General features: G+C 41.9%; 2 protein-coding genes across 2 annotated transcripts in view; one reads left to right on the top strand and one right to left on the bottom strand.

Annotated features, from left to right (window-relative positions):
• The first annotated feature begins 1,429 nt into the window (after positions 1-1,429).
• On the top strand, positions 1,430-6,469 carry LOC138959698 (glutathione S-transferase GstA-like). The gene is made up of 4 exons (XM_070331291.1): positions 1,430-1,676; positions 3,131-3,368; positions 5,031-5,213; positions 6,252-6,469. Exons 1-4 carry the CDS (start codon positions 1,595-1,597, stop codon positions 6,418-6,420), a joined length of 672 nt encoding a protein of 223 aa, XP_070187392.1. The 5' UTR covers positions 1,430-1,594; the 3' UTR covers positions 6,421-6,469.
• Positions 6,470-8,826: 2,357 nt separating this feature from the next.
• The window catches only part of LOC138954196 (protocadherin Fat 4-like), a 64,096-nt gene continuing 53,113 nt past the window's right edge, over positions 8,827-19,809 (bottom strand). The window contains exons 56-66 of the mRNA XM_070326099.1: positions 19,506-19,627; positions 18,745-18,918; positions 17,969-18,183; positions 17,278-17,511; positions 16,594-16,685; positions 15,808-15,903; positions 13,568-13,654; positions 12,734-12,967; positions 11,989-12,103; positions 11,104-11,252; positions 8,827-10,578 (exon numbers count right to left, since the gene is read on the bottom strand). Coding sequence (XP_070182200.1) covers positions 10,488-10,578; positions 11,104-11,252; positions 11,989-12,103; positions 12,734-12,967; positions 13,568-13,654; positions 15,808-15,903; positions 16,594-16,685; positions 17,278-17,511; positions 17,969-18,183; positions 18,745-18,918; positions 19,506-19,627 — 1,609 coding nt within the window. The 3' untranslated portion in view covers positions 8,827-10,487. The remainder of the gene's footprint in view (positions 10,579-11,103; positions 11,253-11,988; positions 12,104-12,733; positions 12,968-13,567; positions 13,655-15,807; positions 15,904-16,593; positions 16,686-17,277; positions 17,512-17,968; positions 18,184-18,744; positions 18,919-19,505; positions 19,628-19,809) is intronic.

Raw genomic sequence — 19,809 nt, 5'->3', positions numbered from 1 at the left:
AAACATTAGGTATGTGTAAGTCAAGCTGTCTGTGATGTGCTTCTGTGGTGGCATACATACGTGTGTGTGTGTGTGTGTGTGTGTGTGTGTGTGTGTGTGTGTGTGTGACACTGTGTATTCGACAGTTCCATGCGCAACTCACGATTGAGTACTGAGTTATGTGCTAAGCTTGCGTTTTATCTCCATGTGTTTATACAGTGAAAAGTCTCCCCGCTGTTATCAGTTCAACTCCGACCCGTTACAGTGCAGATGCACTTTCGAAACGATTAACAATACTGTTAGAATGGCATGCGTGTGATTGCACAATGAATGGAAAGTCGGTCCCGTCACTGCAATCCCAGGCTACTGTCGCAGCGACAGTGCAACTGTACCCGTGCGACCAATATAGAACCGTGTGGCGTTTGCTGTGCTTGGTGCTGGTGGACAATATTCACTTTTTTTTCCCCAAAACACACTTTTTTGGCCAAAAACGTACATTTTTGGCCAAAAAAGTGTGTTTTTGGTCAAAAACATGTTTTGGCCAAAACTTTTGAGTGCAAAGTTTTGGCCAAAAAAACATTTGGCCAAATCTAAAACATTTGGCCAAATCTTCACTTTTTGGGCCAAATGTGTTAGATTTGGCCAAATATTTTTTTAGCCAAAACTTTTGCATTGAAAGTTTTGGCCCCAAAAAAAGTTTTGGCCAAAACTTCATTTTTTGGCAAAATCTTTGAGTACCCCTTGGCGCTGATGGACAATATTCATTTTTTTGGCCCAAAACGCCAGTTTTGGCCAAAAAAGTATAGTTTTGGCCAAAACTGGCCCAAAAAAGGCCAGTTTTGGCCAAAAAAGCAAAGTTTTGGCCAAAAAAAGTATAGTTTTGGCCAAAAACGCCAGAATTGGCCAAAAACAACAGTTTTGGCCAAAAAAGTGCGTTTTTTGCCAAAACACCCACTTTTTTGGCCAAAAACATACATTTTTGGCCAAAAAAGCAAAGTTTTGGCCAAAAAAGTATAATTTTGGCCAAAACCGCAAAGTTTTGGCCAAAAAAGTATAATTTTGTCCAAAAACGCCAGTTTTGGCCAAAAAAGCAAAGTTTTGGCCAAAAAAAGATTTGGCCAAAAAAGTGAATATTGTCCACCAGCGCCAGCAAATACAAAAGATTTGGCCAAAAAAAGATTTGGCCAAACAAAAAAGATTTTGCCAAAAAAAGATTTGGCCAAATCTTTTTGTGGCAGAAGTTTGGCCAAATCTCCCGTTTTAGCTAACATAAACAGTTTTGGCCAAAACTTTTACATAGAAAGTTTTGGCCAAAAAAAATTTATAGCCAAATCTATTTTATTTGGCCAAATGTGTGGGTTTTTTGGTCAAATCTTTGTCTTTTTTGGCCAAAACTGGCGTTTTTGGCCAAAAAAGTGAATATTGTCCACCAGCGCCAAGCATAGTTTGCTGTGCTGAAAATCTTTCGATTTCAACCTGGTGTGGTGTGTTAAAAGACATGCGCCTGTACCTTTGCGACCACTATTAGCAGACTGCGCTAACATTCTTGCAGTATCGACATTTTGCGGAGTGCGTGTGAAGAGATCGATCCTCACTTCTACAACTTCTTGACACTATGGCGGGAACCACTGTCCCTAAGATGAAACTGTACTACTACCCACCGTGTCGGTCTGTACGATGCGCTTGGATCATCAAAGGTAAGCTAAAGCCAGCCAGTCAGGATTGTTGAGATGGTGAAGGTTTTGTGGTGAAGGTTTTGTGAATAACCTGCATGACTGTGACACTGTGAGAGTTGTTTTTTTGCCATCACGACTCAGAACTCGCGGAGGGTGTAAGTCGTAAATGTGTCAGTGTGTGACCTTTCGATTGGTTAAAATGAATAATAGAAAGCTTTTTTCTGATTGGTGTGTCGATTTTGCGACTACCTTTGTGTTTGACAGCTTTGTGTGGTGTTGACACAGCGCCCGTTCTTGACAAACTTCTCGAAGTTGGTGAGTGCTGGTTTCGAGTGTGTTACTTGAAGTGAAAGCTTCATCCTTTTTGCTTGCGTCTGAGCCGCATGCGTTCGAGAAGGGGGTACAAAAAGCGACGTAGAGAGGTTGAAACAGAGCAAGTCGGCAGTGCGAGCTTCCGTGGTTATATTCCTTTATGTAGTGAATACAAGTAGTAATAGTACATGTATACAGGAAGAATAAAGGAGTAAATCGCGTATGTGTCTGTGTGTAGCTGTCGTTCAATGTTGTTGTTTCCCTTGCTTTTGGTAACATGTGTGAGCATTAACTTCACTCTGATAATGCAGACGATGTTTATACGGTCGCGTTTACGGAAGGGAGGGTTGTACATTATCTTGAATCGTATGCTCTAGCCACGACAAAAGCCGAGCTAGGCTTTATGCTTTATTTCCCCGCTTGAAAATGTTTATGACCTGTGCCATTCAAATCCAATATAACCATACTTGATGCTTTTTGTAGGTACTCTTTCTGTACTTTTCGTGTTTGGCAGGTTCCCCAGATTTGTGCGTGTGTGTATGTGTGTATATGTGTGTGTATATGTGTGTGTGTGTGTGAGTGTGTGTGTGTATGCGTGTGTGTGTGTGTGTGTACACACACACACACACATACACCGCGACCCTCGTCTCGATTCCCCCTTGACTAAATGTGAAAAACGTGTCACTTAATAACATGAATACTCCTAGTTCCTTCTAAAGCCAAAACTATAGAAAATCAGCGGCTCGTAAAAGGATAATCAGACATAGAGCAGACGTTTTCAAAAGAGCAAGTGTAAAGTGGGGTGGGGGATGGGAGGGGCGGGAGGGGTGGATGGCGACAGACCGTTCCTAAATTAACTTTATTTGGGTGTTATGCGCCAGAGAAGAGTTGTCTTCCTTAAAGTTGGGGCGATATGAGGTGACGCCAAGCAAATTCATTTCCAGAGGTGAGTAAACCAAACAATCACACTCGGTACAAGGAGCAGCTAGGTTGTCGGTACACGTCCACGTAGAAGCATGCTCTTGATATTCCCAATCAACGCTTAATCTTTGGAGGTTTACATAGTCGATGTGTAGGCTTACACGGGAAAGAATGCATCTTTCTGATGTCTTCTGTTGACAAAAATACTCGTTGCCAACGCCTTTGCCTTTCATTGTCAACAGAACTAGGGCTGGATGACAAGGTGGAATACAAACTTGTTCCTCTTGGAGGACCCCCTCACCCTCCCCCTTCCCCAGAGCGGGAGGAGTATCGTAAGAAGGTGCACCCCCACAGCACCGTTCCAGCCCTGGAGGTCGAGGGGCGCCCGACCATGTTGGAGTCTTCGGCAATATGCATGTACCTGGCCGACTTGTGCGGGCGCCTTGCTCCTGAACCCAAAGACAGGCTTGAGTATTATGAGTAAGTTGTAATTGGAATATATATGCGTCCTCGGGATTGGACATTTGGGTTTGAGCATATGTTGCTTTTTTTTGCGACAGGCCAGGTTTGTTGTACGTCAAACTGCGACAGCGCACGCAGTAGTAGTAATGCTAGTAGCTGCAGCAAGTGACGACAGCTACAACAAGCTAAGGTGGATCTGTGACAGGCAAGTACTTTTTGCCCAGCCGCAAACTATTAAAGTTGGAAGATGAATTGGTTGCTGTCGCTGTTAATGGCGATGATGAGTACGAAGAAGAGGAGTGTGATGATGATGATGATGATGATGATGATGATGATGATGATGATGATGATGATGATAATTATAACTGGACATATTTAAGTGCCTAACCTATGGCTCTAGGCCCTTTACAAAAGAACATATACAGAATAGAACAATTAAATGTACAACCTACATAAAACGATTAACTATACGGACAAAAATCACCACATGTACTGTTCACACAATATTCATATATATGCTATACACACTTTTGGCCCATTGCAGAAACTCAAGTTAACAACAGCATTTCTACTCGTAACTCTCTGGAATTGGTCATCCGCCGCCATGTTGGATGCCTTGCACGATCTCTGACAGTGCTTGAGCGTTGGGTGGCGACTCGACAAAAGTGAAAATGACACGTTGTGTGGCCAAAAACTGCAGTCAGCAGGCACACTTTAGGATCCCTAAAGTTGTTTACCATCAGGGTGACAACTGGAAGGAAGTTACTGAGCGGAGAAGACGATTATAACTGGTTATTTTTTGCTGTGTGCAGTGCGCTAATCAACAATTGTCCATCAGTTGTGCCTTTAGAGTGAACACTGTGATAGGATGCTTTGAAAATTATACTTTGCAGTAGTTACCTGAGCTGTATTGTACCTCATTTGCCTGTCTTGAGAGCTTTATCTTGTGAATTTTGGTGCACTGTCTGCATGGTAATTTGAGATAAAGAATAAATAAATGAATATAATAATGTATTCTTGCTTTACTTTTTATGTTGTGCTGTTGTGTTAAAAAGGCAGATCCCCTTTGGACTCATGCATGCACAGTTTTCTTCATTTTGTCTGCATACACAGTGAAATACGCAAAAAGAACAAGAGTGCAATGAAGAAAACTAACAAAGACGGCATCCAATATGGCGGCGCGAAGAGAGTATGAGCGGAGTTGTGCCCCTTAGGGCTAAAGCTAGCCGATCCATTTGATAACGTCACGCCGAGTAAGAAGAATGAATTGGACCTATATAAATTAAACACACATACCCAGCAAACACTTTCAACAATCATGCTATCTTTGTGTGGGAGAGGAGTACGTGCAGAAATGGAATGGAAAAGATATCAGGCCGGGTTGGTGTAATATTGTGTGAAAAAGAAAGTTTTCAACTGTTGTTTGAAAGAGCTGAGAGAGGTGCAGTGTCTGACAGAGAAAGGAAGAGAGTTCCAGAGTGGTGGTGCAGCACAACAGATGATGATGATGATGATGATGATGATGATGATGATGATGATGATGATGATTGATGAAGAGGGTGGTGGTAATGATGACAATGATGATTATGTCGACAATGCCACTTTTGTGTCTCTAACAACTACTGCTCCCTGCTAATCAGATGATGATCAGATAATAATAACCCTGTCTATTATCGCCAGCTGGATCCAGTACGCTTCCGAAACACTGGACGGGACGTTGGACACGCTGACCGCACAGTGGTGGTTCGGACCTCCAGAGCAACAGGACAAGCAGGTGATCACCAAGGCCATGGCCACCGCCGGCACATGTCTGGACAAGCTGGAAGACACTCTGGAGAACAGGTCCTTCCTTTTGGGACAAGGGTGAGCGGGCTTTGTGACTTGTGGTGTGTGATTGAAGATACTGTGGAGAACAGGTCCTTCCTTTTGGGACAAGGATGAGAAGGCTTTGTGACTTGTGGTGTATGTGTGAAGATACTCTGTAGAACAGGTCCTTCCTTTTGGGACAAGGGTGAGAAGGCTTTGTGACTTGTGGTGTATGTGTGAAGATACTCTGAAGAACAGGTCCTTCCTTTTGGGACAAGGGTGAGAAGGCTTTGTGACTTGTGGTGTATGTGTGAAGAAACTCTGGAGAACAGGTCCTTCCTTTTGGGACAAGGGTGAGAAGGCTTTGTGACTTGTGGTGTATGTGTCTTGGCACGAAAGTGACTGCAGAGGTTACCTAATTTTAATCGTTTTGAATAATGTAAGGGAATGTAAGATCTTGGAAGAGCTAAGATGGTAAAGCTTGGGCATTTAAGAAATGTAAGTTACGTTTACTTGTTGTATGTAAGCCTAATGCCTTGAAGAAAATAATCAATCAATCAATCAATGAGGCTTATATCGCGCATATTCCGTGGGTACAGTTCTAGGCGCTCTGCAGTGATGCCGTGTGAGATGAAATTTTATACGGCCAGTAGATTGCAGCCATGTCGGCGCATATTTACTTTTCACGGCCTTATTCCAAGTCACACGGGTATGGTAGACAATTATTAACTGTGCCTAAGCAATTTTGCCAGGAAAGACCCTTTTGTCAATCGTGGGATCTTTAACGTGCACACCCAATGTAGTATACACGGGGGGTGGTTCGGACACCGAAGAGAGTCTGCACACAAAGTTGACTCTGTGAAATAAATTTCCGCCGAACCTGGGATCGAACTCACGCTGACAGCGGCCAACTGAATACAAATCCAGCGCGCTACCAACTGAGCTATATCCCCGCCCCTGGTCTTGAAAATATTCTTCAAGTTTTTCGCAAAAGACCGGAGCTCCCAGCAGAAACACGTGCGTGCGCTAAGAACCGTTTTCAATTTATTTTTATAATGTTTTTTTCCTTCTAATTTTTAATGTTTCTTTTTGCAGATTGACCGCAGCGGACTGCGTGGTGGGGTACAGCCTTTACTGGGCCAGCCTGCCTGAGATGAACGACGGCGTTCTCCTGAAGGGTCGGCCCAACATTCAGGCCTACCTGCAGAGACTTTTGGCCAGGCCCGCCCTGCAGGCAACTCTCGCTCTTCCCGGACTGGATTAGTTACATGTCAACTTGACGAAAATGAATAAAAATGTCCTGCGGTGATTAACTTTACGTGTTATGCTCATGATACTTCTTATGCTGCGTTCTAGTCGCCATGTTAGACTGCCAAGGTTGTTGATGCAATGACGTCTGCAGTACGCCGCAAGGACACCGCCGGAACCCCCAGTTTCTCATTCTGGTGTTCATGATACAAACTAGAAAGAGAGAAAAAAATCCAGCTATGATGCCCATCACTCTTCGGGGAAAGGATTAATTACATATGACAATGGTACAAACATGAAGGGAAAACACAAGGTTGTCATTGATAAGAAGCACATTGCTCTTCCGGGACAGGATAAATAAAATATCTTATTTTTAAATCAATGCAAATATGAAACAAGTCGCGTAAGGCGAAAATACAACATTTAGTCAAGTAGCTGTCGAACTCACAGAATGAAACTGAACGCAATGCCATTTTTCAGCAAGACCGTATACTCGTAGCATCGTCAGTCCACCGCTCATGGCAAAGGCAGTGAAATTGACAAGAAGAGCGGGGTAGTAGTTGCGCTGAGAAGGATAGCACGCTTTTCTGTACCTCTCTTCGTTTTAACTTTCTGAGCGTGTTTTCAATCCAAACATATCATATCTATATGTTTTTGGAATCAGGAACCGACAAGGAATAAGATGAAAGTGTTTTTAAATTGATTTCGAAAATTTAATTTTGATCATAATTTTTATATTTTTAATTTTCAGAGCTTGGTTTTAATCCAAATATAACATATTTATATGTTTTTGGAATCAGAAAATGATGGAGAATAAGATGAACGTAAATTTGGATCGTTTTATAAAAAATATAATTTTTTTACAATTTTCAGATTTTTAATGACCAAAGTCATTAATTGATTTTTAAGCCACCAAGCTGAAATGCAATACCGAAGTCCGGGCTTCGTCGGAGATTACTTGACCAAAATTGCAACCAATTTGGTTGAAAAATGAGAGCGTGACAGTGCCACCTCAACTTTCACGAAAAGCCAAATATGACGTCATCAGACATTTATCAAAAAAATGAAAAAAACGTCTAAGGATATCATACCCAGGAACTCTCATGTCAAATTTCATAAAGATCGGTCCAGTAGTTTAGTCTGAATCGCTCTACACACACACACAGACAGACAGACACACAGACACACAGACACACATACACCACGACCCTCGTCTCGATTCCCCCCTCTATGTTAAAACATTTAGTCAAAACTTGACTAAATGTAAAAAAGGCCGACAGGGTTGGCAGTGATGGAAAGTCCAGGCAGCAGTTAATCTGTCTGTGGTGTGTTGGCATACATTCGTGTAATCACGATATGTGTGTGTGTGTGTGTGTGTGTGTGTGTAAATGTGTGTGTGTAAATGTGTGTGTGTGTGTAAATGTGTGTGCGCGCACAAAAAAATTAAAACTCACATGATTTTCTAAAAATGCCAAACTAGACAGAGAAAACGAGACAGCGGAGACAGCAAGAATGAAGATATAAAAAACGTTCGCGCTGGACCCGAGTACTCTTCAGACTGGCTCGCTCAATAAATATGAATGTTTGGAATATCTGTGGTGTGAATGTTGGTTTCTCACCAGAAATGCAGATCTATCTCTGGCGAATTCATAGATTCAACCTACAAACTGCGACCTCATCTGTGATCAGATGGCCAAGCAATGCGTGAAATCTTTTATTCTAAAGCCTTATGGCTCGTTTCGACAAGCATTAAACGGATGAAATTAACCACATGCAGTTTATTCTTCAGAAAAATGCACACAAAAAATGGGTTGGGTTCGGTGATTTGTACATAAACGTCTTCCTCGCGATAAATTCGCTTATTATTTTGTCTTATGAAGCCGTCATCAACACGAACACAATGATTGCAGAAGCAAACTCTGTACCTACACGACCGAGACACAAGACTGATTATTTCACAGCTGCAATGAGAATAGAGAACAAAGACGTTTTGGGTAAGCTTACTCACGTCAGGTCTTCACTGACAAGCTAGGAACAGACGGAAAATTCCGAACAAAAGTAAATGACGTCAAAGTCTCTTTCGCTTTGCGTGTAACTTTGTCATGACGTATTTTTGTGTGACGCGTTCGGCTGTTCTATCAGGTCAATGGCTGCGTGTTGCCCCGCCGGTGTGAACTCCTCCTACGGCCAAGTCGTTTTTGTGGTTTATTTCGCATTTAGGTCCCAGGTAACATTATGAAGTTTTAATACGGTCAATCGGATCTATTATCAAGTTAGTGTATCAACTTTTGAACGAACTGCGCCCAGTAGTTTCCCAGCAATAAGCTGTTAAGTGGAGAAAGACACACACACAGACACACGATTAAAGTCTGCTGAGCCCTAGTACTAGCGTACTCGGGGATAAACTATTCACATTCATATATTGAAATAGAATCTTTATTTTTGTCAACAAGAGAACAAGATAACAATTTTTACAAAGAGAGAATTCACACAAAAAGGAACAGAAAGAAATATAAACAAAATAGTAATTTATTTTAGCATGTTATAAAAACTAATAGGAAAAAGCAACAACACTAAATCTAAATATATATAAGGCATTAAAATGTATATATTCAAAGAGAACGCCATCACAAAAGTATGAAGGAACAAACAATAATAGTGAAAATTAAAAGCAAATAAAATGAAAAAGAATTAAACAAAAAGAACGAAAAAGTTGTTCTTTTAGAGAATTATTAAACAACAAGACTAACTCGCATCTGAATTTGCGCATATGAAAAGAAAGCATACATAGAACCGTTATAACTGCAAGCTATTTCATTTCAATTGAGATTTATTATCCGCAAATAAAACTTTGAGACATTTCTGAGGGATGGTAGGTATATAAGCCATAGATAATGAACCTAGCAAGCAGTAGATTGATTAATGCTGACACCTTTTTCTCCAGAGAACTGGTTCTTTTGAATTATTGGTTTCCACAACGAGGGGGATAACTCTTTAGTCTGATAGAATATGTTTCAGAATGGTCTGACTCTTTCTTTTCGTTTCTTAACCTTTATTTTTATTTTTGCGTGAGATCATTTCAGAAAACTCATGATGCTCATGTAACCTAAATACATATTAGGAAATCGTTATTTCTACTTCCTTACAAAAAAAATCACGCTGCATATCAATAGACAAAGAAGTTGACACGGTTATGAACTACAAACAAACCAAAACAACAAAAACAATAAAAAGGACGAAAACTGACTTGCATAAAGATTTACTAATTATGTTACATCCTTACAGACGGAAGCTGTCGGTTCATTCCAGAAATGAGCTATTCGAGTAAATTAAATGGTATAAAGTCAACAACAAAATCATGAAATCCAGTAACGGTTAACAGTAAAGGCACCCGGTTGATATAAATCTACTGTAACAAACGTCAATTATTTGCGCATTAAATCTCTAAAATATGACTGAAATGTATGACAAATATCAACAACAAATAAAATTACTAAAGCACCAAATATTTGAGCTTATGGCACAGGCAAGTAAAAACACTCCTGTTTACTATTTTCAAAAAGTTTGTTTTTTCGATGTGTAAGCAACCACCGGGCTGTTTAAAAAAAACATCAACAACAAACTCAAGCCTTTCATTTCTACATGTTTACTTGACTGTCATTACGTCGATCTTCCACAGTTTCAATGAGCATACTTGGTCCAAAGTCAGTCTGCAACGGTTTATGAGAGTGCAGATATGTAACTCGGCGACTGGTGCGATGAAGACATGGACAGTGAACGTTCAGAGTGGCTGTTGCCAAGTCACTGGCGAAAGTAGAAAGGCCGTTTTAGTCTTGAGACCTCGTGTTACTGTCTGGAACCTGCCTCGAGAGTCCGAGAAAAATGTCCCTCTTTCTTTTTGCTGCGATGCCCGCAGAATCCCCCCGTATGGTCGTGCTCTCAGACACCTCATACGTAAGCTGGTTCGGTGAGATTGGGATGAGGTGGAGTGGAGTGGAGGGGAATGGGTGGAGTGTGGTAAAGGAAGCGAGCAAAGGAAGCGGTAGTGGTAAGAGAGGTCAGAACGAGGGATAGTAGTTGAGATCACAGCATGGTGGCACCCCCGTGGTACGGCTGGTCATAAGGGTTGTCGCCAAGCTGGTACTGTGGTTTTTGCCGTGCTTGCGGCTCGTCACTGAAAGAACACCATCCATGGATTGTTACAACCCCGTTTGCTGCTTTAACTATATCGTTTTCAACCCGACTGGCTGATTCCCGCTTTGTCCCCTGCCACTTCACCGTACAACACACATCAGATTTATGCACTTAATTCGTAATGTTGTCGACGAACGATTTCATACTGGAATGTAACACACGAATTAACACAAACATATATGTATTGGCTGCAATTGGAATCTGGCAAGATTCCGAATCTAGCCGAATAGAATCCGAATGTTGATCTCATCTGACTTAGATCAGAATTCGTACCGCAGCCAAATGAAATCGGAATCGTTTTTGGTTTTTTTTACCAAAGATTCCCATTTTATCCGTTTGAGATCGGAACTCTGTTCTCACGCAGATGAGATCAGAATTCTGATTCTATCCAGCTAAATTCGGAATCTAGTCAGAATCCATTCTCAGCCATGATACCACCTGTCCATAGCAACCACTTCTGGGGGTCCCTTCGGTGGTCGTAATAGACAGGCCCGACTGTACTGACCTGACGTAGACAGGGTTTACGACCGCCATGACCGTGCCATGGCCGGGTTTAGGGTGTTCGACGTCCTGGAGTTCATCATCGTCAAATCGTAGTCCTACCTCCCCGTACTCGTTGACGGACTCGTCCGCGGGAATGTTCATTGCCAGACTCTGTGGGAAAGATCAAAAGTTGATTAGTTTTGAAGAATTCCCACCTGCAAATGTAATGTCCTAAATGTTCTTTCTGGGCGGGAGCGAAAACGACATCTTGTGTGTTTTCGAGGAAATTATAGCAGCATATTTTACAACCTCCAGGCTCTGCGAACAAGCGGGAACAGAGGATACATGTTTTAAACAAAATAATGATGCACCTTCACATGCAAAGCTTGAAAGGCTCTATGTGGATGGATGGAAACAAGCAAATGGGCTACTGCAGGGTTAATAAGAAAACAAATGCACAGTCTTAAGGCTTTATTTGGGTGGGTGATAACAAAATAAATTTGCCTGAAGAAAAATTACACGAACACGTATGCAAATCTTTGCATGCACAATTACTGACAGTAGACTGAAAGGGCGTGATGTGAAGACTAAGCAAACATATTTATTCTTGCTGACATGACTTTCCTGCATGTATATATTACATGCAGGCAGAATATTTAGTTGTCGTCATCATAACAGCCTTCAGGGTGTCACTAGGATCCGTACACGTCTAGCAACTGCCTGTTTCATTGAATACGTGAATGATTGATTTGTATGTCAGTTTGCTTGTTTGTCATGTCCAAACACATACATTTAAACACTCAGGAATAGACAATCTCACAGCCAACCAGCCAGCCGGCCAGCCGGCCAGCCGGCCAGCCAGCCAGAGTTTAATTTGACTGAAAAGAAAAGCACTGGTTGTTCTTACCTGTATTTCGTATTCCTGTGTTTCGTACTCTCTCATAAAGTCTTGGGGATCAATAAAGTCAGGATGGCCGTAGGAACTCTGGTAGATGCGGAATTGATGGATGTATTTTATGTACCTGTGGACATTTATAGGAAGTCAGTTGAACAAGTTCAAATTTTAAAGCGCTATCACTCATGGAGCTATTTTAAAACCGTTAAGTTTTCTTTACTAAAAGGAAAACTGATACAGTGATAAAAAAAGAAAAGAAAGCGAACAGGAATGTCAGTAAACCATTTATTCCAGCCTAAATAGGTCGTTATTACTTCCTCGGTATCAGTAAACAGTAACTCACAAACTAAACCAAAGTAGAACTCTGAATATTAACATAGACTACTGGGCTTCAGCCAGTCTCTGCAAGATCTAGACCTTGTGTATAAGCTTGAACTAAAAACATCAGGCAGACCTCTACACCATTTAGGTTTGGCCATTTGTCCACATTATCGACACATAATCCGATACATTATTACACATGATATAGCCTATACAACCAGTGACGGGTATGAATGCCCACCAGAAAAAAAACATCCTCTAGTTTTCAGCTGAATATCAACCTGCGAACCTCTGATGATGCGTATTCAATAGCCAATCACTGAGATTTCTTACATCCTGGAAGTCATTCTCAGACCAAAACTAATGTTGAGACACAGAGAAAACCAATCTACAGGAATCGTGCTGTCCTGGATCCCGTCTTCTATTCCTGCCTTACCTGGAGTATGAGAAGACGATGACGACCATGGCGATGATGCAGAGGAGGATGATGATGGCCGACAGGGCGACCAGTGCTACCCACGGGTCATCCATCCACCAGATGTACGATTTGCCGAGCATGGTGCGCGTGAACGTTAACACGTCGTAAGGTAATCGGATATTGTCGGTCACTCTCTCGATGTTTTCGCTCATGCTTTTGATGATGCTGTTCTGTTTGTTCGCCGACAAAATGCTGCACGCAAAAGGAAGATACACATGTATTATTGTGCAAACGTTAATCATATCTAGCAGAAAAAAAGTGAACTTCACTTGTAAATAGTCGAAGCAATTCCCAAACAGCTGCAAATACACACCAGAGATAGCGAGTTTGGTAACGAGAAGTTCTGAGCTGACACGAGAAGTTCTGAGCTGACATAATTGTGAACTCAATTGTACCCCATGCGTTGAATTAGGAACGTTTCGGATCAGTACTAGGCTCAAACACAACAGACCAAATCTAGCACTAAAAAAAAGCTTAGGGTTTTACGAACACAAGGGCACCATTAAGGCAGAAACTGGCGCAGAAACACAGATGTCAGACGTTCCACGCTATTGGACAAATTCTGCTGATGCACATAAGCAACCGTTCGCTGGCTCCAGGTCACGATCAATCAGAATGCTTGAGCCTCCCGACTACTCTTTCGAGGGAGACTTTACTCGACGCGGTCTCAGATACTCTGCTTGGGTCATACGAGAATGATCGACATTTTGGGTATGGACCGTCTCATACACAGGCGGTTTTGCAAAAACATAAGAAGACGGCTCACAGACAAACTGACGGATATGTGCTTACCGCTGCTCAGCTTCAGTGCTATTGGCCTCCAGAAGCCTGTAGCCGTATGTGTCGCTGGTATAACCAGCCACAAAGACGATGTCAGTGCTGAAAGTCAAACGTAAATGCAAGCTGAGATATTTTCTTTCTATTTAAAAGAATATATGTGTGTGTGTGTGTGTGTGTGTGTGTGTGTGTGTGTGTGTGTGTGTGTGTGTGCGTGCGTGCGTGTGTGTGTGTGTGTGTGACACGTGTGTGTGTGTGTCCGTACGTGCGTGCGTTCGTACGTGCGTGCGTGCGTACGTGCGTGCGTGTGCGCGTGCGTGGGTAGGGGAAGGGCTCCTAATATGGACCATGTTTTGTTTCATGCTGATAACAAGCTTGTTTTCTTGCGAAGAAGTTTCATTTTGTGTTTGGTAATCCTTCTCTCTTAGGTTAAAGGCACAGTAAGCCTACCGTAAACCATCACAGATACTGTCAGGCTTATAGTTATACACACAGTACAAACACCCCTTCATTTAAACACTCACCGAACATCCTAGGTGCCCTCCGTATAAAGAGCGAGCAATGTTCAAAGAATTTATTTATGCGCGGTTTATCTTACCCCTGAGCCATCGTGAACCCGTGTGATCCAGTTTCCCTTTTTCACAATGTAGTCGTCAGTTAGTAATTTGAATGCGACTCGATGTGAGCTTATCTGCAATAGCACGTTATTATGTACCTCTGACTATGCACGAAACAAACGGCTGTGGTTCACAAGAACTCCAGCGATGGCTTTTGACTGTTCAGAGGAACTGGCGATAGGCATAAACCGTCGTCTGCTACGAGAACCACGACCTTGCGTGACCCTGCTTCCGGGCTTTTCTTTTTTCAAACTTTCAAAACTTCGAATTGTACTGATCTTGTCTTGATGAAAAAAGAATTCTTTTATGATTTAAGAATGTTTGTGTAACCAGCTGTCAATTTATTATTTAGATTTTAAAAGTTAGGTCTGGCGCCAAAACGCACCACGGTCCGATTGTCTCTGACACAATCCGAAAATTAATTCTTTAAAAATTGCTCGCTCTTTACGGAGGGCACCTAGGATGTTCCCGTTTGGTGAGCGTTCAAATGGAAGGGTGTTTGTACTGTGTGTTAAAGCCTGACAGTATCTGTGATGGTTTACGGGAGGCTTACTGTGCCTTTAACCGTTAGGCCTAATTAGAGTGAAATAGCTTTGATAGACATTCAGCAAAAATTAAATACAGAAAAATTCACAAAGGGTCCATATTAGGAGCCTGGGCGCCTAATATGGACCCGCGAAGCAGCCTTCACGAACAACTGTAAAAAGCCCCCAATACTTTAAAATAACATGATACAACTTAGTGTACAAGTCAGACTAATTAAAATATGCTTTAGATTTATCAGTTTCGGGTTGATGAGAGCATTTTTCTAAGCACACCAGGAAACTAAAGAAGCATATCAAAAACAGAGTGAAAATAAGTAAAATTATCAACTTCCACGAAAAAAAGACTATTTGTTTTGTTGTTTTTTTTAAATCTCGAGGGCTAGTTATAGGTTATTTCCAGCAAACTTCCTAATAAATTAATGAAAATAGACTTTAGCTTTTATTTTCTTCGATTTGTTGAAGGCGGTCCATATTAGGGGACTCACACATACTTTGAGATCTAAAACATATGTAAATATTGAGCAGCAAAGGGAAGCTACCCACGGGAAAATAATCATCGAATATCCTGTTTAAGACCAATGAGCGCTGGTATGCATATTCGGTGCGTATAGAAAATGTGTCGCCAAGTGGCATAGCGGCTCGCAAACGAAGATTCGTCCAAATGATGGTTTAAAACAAGCTGCAGCGGACGAAAGCTGAAAACTAAAGGCACATAATAGTTCAAACAATCATTCAACTGTACTTATTTGACCTTACACAGACTGTAGGAAGAGGCAAACCGTCTTGAACAATATATTTTCCCCAGGAAGCGACTCCAAGAACACAGAAGACTCGAAGGTGAGTGACAGACCTTGTAGTCTTTCTGTGATAGTAGTAGTCCAGTGGACGATACCTTCCGCCTGTGGTCAGAACAGGAGATGGTCCATATTAGGAGCCGGTCCATATTAGGAGCCTAGTTTCCCCTACGTACGTACGTGCGTTTGTGTGTGTGTGTGCGCGCACGTGTGCTTGTAGTAGAGACAGACTGCAAAGCAGTATAATAAAGGCAATGAGACAGCGGAAACCTATCCAAACACCGCTGGTATCGACTTACGATATCGTGGTGGTCAAAACCTTATTGTTGTCCAGTACGCGCTTGCCTTCTATTCTCTCAACGATAATGACACACTGCGTCTCGTTCTGGAGAGTCCTAAGGAGCAAAAGACAAATGTGTTAGTACAGTGTCACCCTACAACAAAATATTTTGTGATTTTATGGAATGATCACCGATGAACCCAAAGTGTTAAACAGAGATGGTTATATTGCAATTAGTCAGGATACAACTGAGATTCACAATCTGAAACATGAAAATATTTAATATTGTTTTGATAGAAGACATAGGCCATAACAGATTATGCAGACATTGAATGAGCTGCATGAGTACCACGCAGAAACCCGTGCAAGAGGGTGTCAACGAAGGCATACAGATTTCTCCCTCCCTCCCTCCCTCAATCCCTTCCTCCCTTCCTCTCTCTCTCTCTCTCTCTCTCTCTCTCTCTCTCTCTCTCTCTCTCTCTCTCTCTCTCTCTCTCTCTCTCTTTGTTTGCTTATGCCATTACCCTCGTTAATAAAGAATTTGTCATTGTCATTGTCTCTCTCTCTCTCTCTCTCTCTCTCTCTCTCTCTCTCTCTCTCTCTCTCTCTCTCTCTCTCTCTCTCCCTCTCTCTCTCTCTTTGTTTGCTTATGCCATTACCCTCGTTAATACAGAATTTGTCATTGTCATTGTCATTGTCTCTCTCTCTCTCTCTCTCTCTCTCTCTCTCTCTCTCTCTCTCTCTCTCTCTCTCTCTCTCTCTCTCTCTCTCTCTCTCTCTCTCTCTCTCTCTCTCTCTCTCTTACTCGGTTATGATGGGGAGTTGTTGCAATGCTTGAGCACGATTCATGTTGTTCACGGGCATCACAAAACGGTTTTCATCTTTAATGATGTTGACCTGTGAAAGAGACCAATACGTTGTGCATGAATAGTTCTAAAGAATTATCATCAATTTACAAAATTAACAATCAAGAAATAGGAAGGTACACAAACGCACTGCATAATCAAAATGCAATAACAAGAAAATATCTCTCCCTAGCCTAATTGATGACATTATGAATAAATGTTCCGCAGTAAAAAGGATCTACTGCCTAAAAGTACCGAACTAAACATGGAATATACATGGTATATTTACTCACACTACTTCGAGGTTCCCTTATTTAGATTGAATGATATTTCTTTTTTAATTTAAACAATGATCTGTATTCATACAACGACACCCCTTTTGTATTTAGTGCTGTCTTCAGTGTTTAGATTAGTTACAACCAGTGACGAATATCAGGATGCAAAACAGTAAAGATATTAATCTATTTACAAGAACAACCCATCACATTTCACACAGAAATATCATTCAATTCAAGGGCAGTGAGTTGAAACAAAAATTAAAAAAAAAACGTTTATATCTTTTACACACGTGCAAACACACCGCACTCTTACCCAAAACAACTGTCATTATAAATGCAAACAAATTAAATGGAACAAAAGCTCACAATAACGTTTGTGCCGGTAGATCTTGGCGGTTTTCCTTTGTCGCGGGCCTTGATGTCAAAGCGGAACTGCCATACATCTTCAATCCCAAACTGTCCTGCCAAAAACGCCTGGGAAAATTCATCTGTGGCTGTAAGCAGTCCGGTCATCAGGTCAAGACTGAACGGCTCATCCCTATCGCTTTCGTTGATCACATATTCCACCGTGCCATTGTTGAGAAGATCCGCATCGTCGGCCTGCAAGTATAGTAGTGTGTGCGTGTGTGTGTAGATTAAAAGTTTATGTACACGTTATAAGGAACTACGTGTCCCCAGATAGTACGGTTCTTGTATGTTAAAGACAGACATCAACATATATAAGGTGTGTTTGACAGAATTAGAAAGCTGAAATAATCTCTGTCTGTCCGTCTCTGTCATGCTCGATCGCTTCCTCTCAAATACGCTTTGTATTCACTACGCATACATATCACAGCACTCCTCCTTTGCAAGATTCCAATACACACACACACACACACACACACACACACACACACACACACACACACGCACAAACGAACGCCCGCCACCCACAGACAGACAAACACACACACACACACACACACACACACACACACACACACACACACACACACACACACAACACACACACACACACACACACAAACACGCAGTCACATGCCACTTCGAAACTTACGAAAACTGTGCCAGGGAAGGGTTTGTTGGCGGTGGTCTGCGGCATCAGTACAGGAGTGTCAGGCTTGGACTCGATGGCGATGGCACCAATGTACATGTTGCGACTGCCATCAGGCTGAGATTGTTGCTGGTCTGGCATGGTAGGATATTGCCATGTCGGTCCGTTGTCGTTCACGTCCAGCACGTCAATGATGACTGTCGTTTCGGGGACCACATCTGTTGGAGGAGTTACGAACAGTCATTCATTCTACTTGTCCATCTTCTTAGGAGCATTTTAACTTTCTCGCTTTAGGGTAAATAATTGTGTTACTCCCCCCAATATAAATACATCATCATGCGCTTGAGGGGCAAGAATTAAGATCCTCAAATGGCATGATCGCAACAAACAAAATACATTTTCCCCTCGAAATGAAAATCTCTGAGAATCATATTAGATAATGCGACACATATTTTAAGCTCTATAAATGTTGCGCTTTCCAACCCCCGTGTTATAACAATAGTTGAAATCATGAACATTACTGGGCTAAATGAAGTGTGATCCTTTATAAGACTGGTTTTACAAACTGCTCTCTTAGTTACCCCTTCCCCTCCTGCGGTTTACATGCACCCCAAAGAGCCAATCGATTTATCAATTTGACTATAAACTATAGCTATAGACAAACCCAAGCTAATTCTTGGAGTGTAAATAAAAACTACCCAATTTTGGATGCAGAAACCAAGATATACAATATGTAAAGATGCAGGCACGAACAAAACACACCGACACACAAAACTCACTGAATATATAGGTAGTGGCGTTGGTAGCCTGTCGCTTCTTGCGGCCTGTCGGAGTGGGCTCAAAGTCGACCCTGACCTTTAACGTGTGTCGAACGTACTGCTCTCTGTCGAGGTTTCTGAGCACTTTGACAATGCAGTCCTTTTTACCCGTGGTATAATCGATGCCAAAGAACACTGGAAGAGAAAAGCCGACCTTCATATGCCCTTAGCTTAGTGCATGCACGGACAGCATCATGCTAAATATTATAATTGACGAAAGACGGCAGAAGAACAAAATTCCCCGAAGGACGACTGGGAAGTAATGCCTGTGTGTCACAACATGCCTCGGATCCTGTGTTTTCATCACCCGCATGGTGTTACCAATTCTGGATAGAGACTTATTTGTGCTTGTAGACAGAAAGATTGTAGACTACTGTGAAGAAAAAACATCCTAATATATTCTGAGAATAGCAAAAGTTGGATACAGCCCCCCCCCCCCCCAATACACACACACACACATCTATTTTAATACCTCCTTGCCCCCCCCGCCCCCGCCCCCCCCCCCCCCCCGAGTTAAAATTTCCTTTCATTAAACACCTTGCTTTCTCAAATTAATTGTTCATAATAAGAGTAAATTTAAGACTCCCTCTTCTGTATAAGTCCTGATTTTCTCAGATTTTTGGCGATATCAAAAAAGGCCAACTGTACTGAACAGAATTTGTAATAGGTAGCAAGAGCTCTCTTTGCAAATCAACTTTCCCACGTTAATTAATAACACTCACCGACATCTTTATCTTGAGGCTCCTGCGAAATGATCTCACACCTGACATTGCGATCGCCTTGATTGTGAACCTCCAGAGTTTGCACCTCTGTGTCTTCGGGTTGGTTTTCGGGTATTGACAGGCTGCAATGAACAAAGCAGGTACACATTGTTGGCAATTAGCTGTCGAAGGAAGTGAACAGAACCTGAAGATTTGAGACGTACCCAGGGTTCGTGTAGATGTAATACCGTGGGTACAAATACAATACCGAAGTGCATCCAAGTGCAAGCAATGCTTTAAGTAAACCTTTGCATTTGTCAGTCAC

Source organism: Littorina saxatilis, linkage group LG2 (genome assembly GCF_037325665.1).
Source record: "Littorina saxatilis isolate snail1 linkage group LG2, US_GU_Lsax_2.0, whole genome shotgun sequence".
NCBI classification, from domain to species: Eukaryota; Metazoa; Mollusca; class Gastropoda; order Littorinimorpha; family Littorinidae; genus Littorina; species Littorina saxatilis.
The sequence above is the reverse complement of the archived record's forward strand: the minus strand, read 5'-3'. Positions and strand labels throughout refer to the sequence as shown.

Coding starts and splice junctions, on each gene's coding strand:
- LOC138959698 (XM_070331291.1), top strand. CDS start 1,595: ATGGCGGGAACCACTGTCCCTAAGATGAAACTGTACTACTACCCACCG. Junction 1,677..3,130: donor ATGCGCTTGGATCATCAAAG/GTAAGCTAAAGC, acceptor CATTGTCAACAG/AACTAGGGCTGGATGACAAG. Junction 3,369..5,030: donor GACAGGCTTGAGTATTATGA/GTAAGTTGTAAT, acceptor TATTATCGCCAG/CTGGATCCAGTACGCTTCCG.